Source organism: Drosophila bipectinata, chromosome XR (assembly GCF_030179905.1).
Source record: "Drosophila bipectinata strain 14024-0381.07 chromosome XR, DbipHiC1v2, whole genome shotgun sequence".
In the NCBI taxonomy this organism is placed as follows: domain Eukaryota; kingdom Metazoa; phylum Arthropoda; class Insecta; order Diptera; family Drosophilidae; genus Drosophila; species Drosophila bipectinata.
This window is the reverse complement of record NC_091735.1, coordinates 11754967-11762337: the sequence shown is the minus strand read 5'-3', so window position 1 is coordinate 11762337 and position 7371 is coordinate 11754967. Positions and strand designations below refer to the sequence as shown.

At 42.2% G+C, this 7371-nt stretch overlaps 2 protein-coding genes across 2 annotated transcripts; both read right to left on the bottom strand.

Annotated features, from left to right (window-relative positions):
• Positions 1–2794: 2794 nt before the first annotated feature.
• On the bottom strand, positions 2795–3661 carry LOC122322001 (uncharacterized). Its single transcript, XM_043213175.1, has one exon. The coding sequence runs from the start codon at positions 3659–3661 to the stop codon at positions 2795–2797; it is 867 nt and encodes a 288-aa protein (XP_043069110.1).
• Positions 3662–4875: 1214 nt separating this feature from the next.
• LOC122322002 (uncharacterized) lies at positions 4876–6447 on the bottom strand. Its single transcript, XM_043213176.1, has one exon. It carries the CDS (start codon positions 6445–6447, stop codon positions 4876–4878), a length of 1572 nt encoding a protein of 523 aa, XP_043069111.1.
• Between the last annotated feature and the right edge of the window lie 924 nt (positions 6448–7371).

Here is a 7371-nt window from a genome sequence, read left to right as displayed (position 1 = left end):
TAACAAAACATGTCCATAGTTCCTGCCAGAAAGTGTCGGTGACACGCCTTTTTTTTTAAATTAGGTACCTAAACTTAAGAAAAACCAAAATAAAAAAACCAGACCTTAATATTATTGTTTTTTTGTAAGTTATTTTATTTTTTTATCTTCTTTTATATAACTTTGGAAGAAAAAATATTTAGTTCCGCCCAGAGGGGGCGGTGCCACGCCTATTTTCTAAAAAATATGTTCCTTAGCTTACTAACTGATTGATGGTCATCCAGCCTATAGTGCACTGCTCTGAACCCATATAAAGTTCAATTGGCCCAACAGCTAAAGCCAATTGATCATCCGAACCTTCTACAGTTCGCAAATTGGGCGGAAGGTCGTTTGTCCGAAGATGGCGAATTTTCAGGAAAAATCATCTTTTCGTACGATGCTCATTTCCACCTCGGCGGTTATGTTTATAAACAAAACTTCCGTATATGGGGTATATGCCGTATTTTCTGTAAAACCCGCACGTCGTTGTGGAGAAACCGATGCATCCACAACGAGTGACTGTTTGGTGCGGATTTTGGTCCGGCGGCATCATCGGCCCATTTTTATTCGAAAATGATGGAGAAGCCGCCGTTACCGTCAACGGCGAGAGCTACCGCGCTATGTTAACTGATTGGTTCTTTGGCGAAATTGAAGGGCAAGACCTGGACGATATTTGGTTTCAACAGGACGGGGTTACGTGCGTACAGCCCACGCTACGGTCGATGCTTTGCGCCCAATCTTGAATTGGCCTCCAAGAAGCTGCGGCTTAACACCGTTGGACTATTACCTTTGGGAAGCGCTCAAAGACGTTTGTTACACCAACAATCCAAGCACGATTGAACACTTGAAACATGAAATTAAAGATGCCATTGCTGCCATAAGGCCGGAAAAAATTGAAAATGTACTGAAAAATTGGACTGATCGAATGAGCTACTGCCAAGTGAGCGTGGTAGACATTTGACCGAAATAATTTTTCACAATGTCATGAAATAGGCTTTCAAATAAATGTTTGATCATTGAAATCTATTTCTATTTTTATAACCTTTTTAAATTCGAAATTTTTCGTGGGGCACCCTGTATTTAAAAAAATAAAAATATTCCCAAAAACAAAAAAATGAATCCAAATATTTAGCATTGCTTGCCCTTAGAGCCATGGCATGTTCGAGGTCAAGTTAAAAAAAAAAGAAAAATAAGACTCATGTACGTTTTGAATCGACAACGTTTAGGGTTCATAGTAAAAAATTAAAAATAAATCAGAAAAGGAAAGCGTAAAAACCAGTTAGATTTGATTTAAAAATCCAAGATGTTAAATAAAAATTTAAAAATATTTACAAAAAAAAAAAAAAGAGAGCAAATGAGCTGCCATTTACGTCTTTAATCGACACCGTTTAGAGTCCACCGCTTTTAAATAACAAACAAGAAAGGAAAGCTAACTTGGTTGGAGCCGAAGTTTATATACCCATGCAGTTAAAACCTGATATATATCGCAAACATCGGATATAGTTGGCCGATCCTTATGAGAATATGATAATATAACCCAATTTATTATAATACAAAATTTAAAACAAGTCCCAAACTTCTATCTTCAAACATACCAAAGTTGGTATTTCTACCAAAAACCATTTACGATCGTTCAGTTATATGTCAGCTATAAGAGATAGTCGGCCGATCGTTATGAAATTTGGTAGGTCGGATTATCTGACCAAAAATATAATCTGTATGAAGATCCAGATTGCTATCTTCAAAAACACGAAAGTTGGGTCATTTCCGATCGTTCAGTTATATGGCAGCTATAGGATATAGTCGGCCGATCCTTATAAAATTCGACATGTTGTATTATTTTGACAAAAATAGCTCTTACCTAAAATTTGAACTCTTTAACTTTAAAAACACCAAAGTAATACCATTTCCGATCAATCAGTTATATGGCAGCTATAAGATATAGTCGGCCGATCCCGGCCGTTCCGACTTATATACTGCGTGCAAGGGAAAGAAGGGTGTGTCTAAAGTTTCAAGGCGATAGCTTTAAAACTGAGAGACTAGTTTGCGTAGAAACAGAACGACGGACAGACGGACAGACGGACAGACGGACATGCTCATATCAACTCAGGAGGTGATCCTGATCAAGAATAAATATACTTTATAGGGTCGGAGATGTCTCCTTCACTGCGTTGCACACTTTTGACCAAAATTATAATACCCTCTGCAAGGGTATAAAAAAAAACAAATTAAATCTGAAAAGAACTTATAAACTTACCTAGCTTAACAAATCGTAGGACAATGCTCGGTGTAGTCTTTCTGCATAACCTTATTAAGGGGGATGTAGATAGCCAGCATTTACTAACACGCTTAAATTCATGATCAGGATCACCTCCTGAGTTGATATGAGCATGTCCGTCTGTCCGTCGGTCCGGCTGTCTGTCTGTCTTTTTCTACGCGAACTAGTCTCTCAAATTTAAAGTTTGATCCTAAATGCGTAGAGCCTTTTTTTGTAGTGGACTGTATGTTTTATTGTTCTTGCGTGTTTCGCTGTCTTATTGGTACTTTAAGAAAAGTTGCAATGTTGCCATAGGTGCTGCTTATTTCTAGTGTGTACACATTGTTTTTATCTTAAGTCAAAAATATAAAGATGGCAAAACTTAATTACTAAGCGATAGTTTCCAAACATCCTGGCCCACCCTGAAACACTGTTTCTGAATGAGGTAATTTCCCAATTTTCGTTATTGGCCGGGTCAATTCACCTGTTGCCATCTTGAGCCTTACTGCTCGCACGACGTTATCCTTTCCTGGTTAGGTTTCGATCACCCTCGCCAGGTGCTATGATGTTGGACTCCTTGACGAGCACAACGCTGCCGATCTTGATGTTGGGGGTTTCGTTGGTCCACTTTGGTCGCTGCTGAAGACTAGTTAGGTACTCCTGGTGCCATTGTTTCCAGAAGCCTTGGTACATCGATTGGATACTCTGCCAGTATCCCAAACGGCCCACAGGAATGTGGCCAAGATCCGCCTCCGGGATCGTCGTAAATGGTCGCCCGATCAGGAAATGGGCTGGTGACAGATAGTTGCTATCTGTATCCGACGTGTAGCATAAGGGTCGTGAGTTGACCACCGCACTAATCTGCGCCAGCAAGGTGCGCATTTGCTCATGTGTTAGTGTGCTGCTGCCAATGACTCGTCGAAGATGCAGTTTAACACATCGAACTGCTGATTCCCACTTTCCTCCCCAATGTGGAGCACGAGGTGGGATGAAGGTCCATTGGATACCTTCGTCTGCTAGTGAGTTCGCTACGTGATCCTTGTATTGTGTTGAGTTCAGTAGCTGCTGCATTTCATTCACGGATCGCCTGGCTCCGATGAAATTTGTTCCGTTGTCGCTGTACATGCGTGTACATTTGCCTCGTATTGAGAAAAATCGTCTCAATGCCACCAGAAATGTTTCCGTGGATAAGTCGGTGGCGAGTTCTAGATGGATCGCCGATGTAACCATACATACAAATAGGCATATGTATCCCTTGCTGATACGCGGCTTGCGCACCTTAGCGTCCTTCAGAAGAATTGGCCCTGCATAGTCGCATCCAGTGTTTACGAATGGCAGTGCTTGCGTTATACGTACGCTGGGTAGATCTGCCATACGTTGATGCATTGTATGTCTTCTCTGTCGAAAGCACGCCAAACAGTTGTGTGTGATTTTGCGTATCAGGTTCCGTGCGCCGAAAATCCAATATCGTTGCCGGACGAGACTCCAGGATGCAGGTTGACTCGGTGCTCATGTTCTATTATTAGGAGGGTGATCCGATGAGCCTTTGGAAGCAAAATGGGATGTTTTGCCTCTGCCGACAACTGTGAGTGTTGGATTCGTCCTCCCACTCTGAGCAGATTGTCCTTGTCGATGAACGGTGAGAAATTTACCAATTTTGATTGGTTTCCTAGAGGCTTGTTAGCGAGTAGTAACTGGAAGTCCGGTTGAAAACCAGCATGAGCGTGTTGCAGCCATAGAATTCTGGCCGACTTGATCTCGTCAAAGGTGAGAGCAGTTGATGTTCGTTTTGAAGACGGGTGTTTCATGCGATGAATGAATCGCAAAACATAACCGAGCGTGTGTATAAGCTTCAGCCAAGATGAGTTGCGATTTAGAAACTTATCCAAAGGATTGTCCGTTGTGACAATTACCTGCGCAGCAAGGCAGTTAGCTTTGATCTCACTTTGTATGCGTTTTTCTGAAAGTGAAGAACAGTTGTGTGAATTGTTCAACTTTACCAAAAATTGATCCTGGTCCCTCAGCCATGACGGACCCTTCCACCACAATTGGAAGTCAATGAGCTCGGATGCCATGCATGCTTAGGTATGGTTTCCAAGATCTCGGCGGTGCGGTTCCCAACAAACGTCTTTAGTTGGGCTGGTGAGTACGCTAGCCATGATAGGACTATTGTGGAGTCGCTCCACCCATAGATAGTCAAATCCTTGTGTTTTAATCCACCCATGATGGATTGCAAAAGTTGGCTTAGAAGAAGTGCACCGCACAATTCCAGGCGTGGCAGAGATTGTTGGTTTAAAGGTGCCACCCTTGTCCTTGCTGCAAGTATGGCTACCGAAATGGTTCCATCGTCCATAACCATGCGGCTGTACGCATGTACGCTGTAACCATGCGGCTACGGCTGAGTATGCTTTCGTGGATGCGTCTGAAAATCCGTGCAATTCCATCTTGTCGGTGTCGCTCTCGACCAAGCGTGGTATCTGGAGCTGTGGTAGGTTTTCTAAATCTGCTCGCCATTTCAGCCACTTGTCGGTTAACTTTTTCGGAAGTTCGTCGTCGCAATTCAAATTCAACAGCCACAGTTTTTGAAATAGTATTTTGAATTAAACTACGGTTGGTGCTAATAGACCGAGAGGGTCGAATATGCGTGACACATCTGACAACACTTGCCTCTTGGTGCAGCTTGGATTTTTAGCTAGATTCACATTGTACGACAATGTGTCCTTCTTAGGGTGCCAATGCAGCCCTAGAACCTTTATTGATGAGTGTGAGGAATCCGTGTTATCCTCCGATACAATGTATTTGGTATTCGATACCCATTTCCCGAGCTCTAGCTTAGCACAGGACATCAGTTGGACGAGTTCGTCCCGATTGCGTTGCAGCTCATCCTCACTATTGGATCCAGTGAGAACGTCTTCCACATAGAAGTCTTCCATCAAGATTTTTGCTGCAGTTGGAAACTCCTTCTGGTGGTCAGCAGCCAGTTGTTCCAGTACTCGAACTGCTAGGAATGGTGCGCATGATGTTCCATACGTCACCGTACAAAGTTGGAAGTGCTTGATGGGATCTGATGGATCCTCTCGCCATACGATTCTCTGAAAGTTTCTATGCTTTTCGCTCACCCAGATTTGACGGAACATTTTGACTATGTCCGCTGAAAGTACGTATTTGTGCATACGGAACCGCAGCCACACAGCAAACAGGCCTCGCTGAATACTGGGTCCTATCGAGAGTGTGTCGTTTAACGCCTTGCCTTTGGCGTCCCGGTTTGAGCCGTCGAAGACTACTCTGAGTTTTCGACCCAATACAGGATGATGAGGTAGATAGAAACTCCTTTCGTTGGGAATTTCGCCCGGTGAGATTTCTCGCATGTGTCCTAGACTCTGATATTCCCTCATGAAGTTTACGTAATCCTTACGTAGCTGATGATTTTGTGATAAACGGCGTTCAACCGATTTGAACCGCTGTAAGGCTCCTTGAAGGGTATCTGCAAATTCAGGATCTGAGGATGTAAAGGGAAGCTCCACAATGTTTTTGCCATTATCGTCCCGAGCGTGGGTGTTGAGAAAGTGCTCCTCGACCTCTTTGTCCTCAGGTTGAACTTCTGCCTTGCGATGAATGCGTTCCAGCTCCCAGAATCGTCTGAGAGTGGCATCAATGTCGACTGTTGTTGTGAGGGCCATAGTGTTGCTCGCCCGTGGTGCAAACAGTGATGTAATCACCCATCCAAAGATTGATGAAATAGCGATTAGCTTTCCTTTGTTGTCAAATATCTTTCTCCCAGTAATAGCACTCCAAACATGCTCGCTGCCCAAAAGAATATCGACTGGGCCACTTGTACTGAATTGTGAATCTGCTAGTTGTAGATCGTTAAAGACTTGTAGTGCAGACGCGTCGATTCTCTGCCTTTCCAATGATGAGGTGATCTTTCCAAGCACGTGAGCCTGGACTACCAGTTGATCCTCTGATATACGGGATTGGATGCGTAGGGTGCTGCATCCCCTTGTTGTGTCTGCTTTAATCGATGAAATTCCAGTGACCAATATGCGGGATGGCGTACGAGCCAAACCAAGGGCGTGTAGACAGCGTTCAGATACATATAACAGTTCTAAGCCTGTGTCCAAAAGGAGTCGGCATGCTACCAAATCCCCGTTTGCGTTTTGAATGTTGACCATAGCCGTGGGCAGGGTGCTTCTGTTCCATCCAGTTGATTGAGTTGAACTTGCAGTACCTTGTGCAAGTTAAATTGTTTGTAGTTCGGTGAATTAAAAAAATGGAAATTTTATTTTTTAATTTCACAACTTGGTGTTAAACCTTTATTTATTAAACGCAAAAATTACAAGACACTTTTGATTTTTCTTAAATATTTTTGTCAACCGTTCGCGGTCTCGGTCAAAATAGGACTGACTTCTTAATTCTAAATTTGATCCAAAGAACCTCGGCCATCAGTTGTGTTTAGATTAGAGGCTTAAGATGAAACTGTCGCATCTTATTGTGAAATTCGATTAAGCTGATCGATGCAATTTGGTGGGTACTTGAAACGCAAAAGGCGTAATTGATTGGGCTTCGGAGGGAAGCTGATGTTTACTTTTGATTTTGATTTGTTTTTGGGGAGCCGAGATCGGACCTCAGAGCCAAAGACAAAGCCGAAGGCAAATGCAGAGTTTGAAAATATTGTTTATAAAATTCATAAGTGGAAAGCCATAAGTGGCCTGGATTTATGGGTTGGATAATTGAGCCAAAGATCAAGCCAAAGGCAAATGCAGAGATTGAAAATATTGTTTATAAAAGCCATAAGTGGCCTGTATTTAGGGGTTGGATAACTCTCCCCCTTCTAAAATGGATCGTCCCGATTCAATATGAAATTCGTTTAAATGATCTCTTAATTCTGTTAAAAAAATTTCTTGGTTAATAGATTTTTCTGGTTCAGGCCGACGTTTTTTGGGTACAAAAAATATAGCATTTTTGTATTTTATAATAAGTGAAAGAATCAAATATATAATGATTAAAATTAATAATATAAAGGTAAGTGATATTTTAGTATTCTTAATTTTAACGAATGGGCTTAAAATGTTTTTATTATCTAAAGAAAGATCAGA

Bases quoted from the DNA above. Each gene is read 5' to 3' on its own strand.
- LOC122322001 (XM_043213175.1), bottom strand. From the start codon at position 3,661: ATGCATCAACGTATGGCAGATCTACCCAGCGTACGTATAACGCAAGCA.
- LOC122322002 (XM_043213176.1), bottom strand. From the start codon at position 6,447: ATGGTCAACATTCAAAACGCAAACGGGGATTTGGTAGCATGCCGACTC.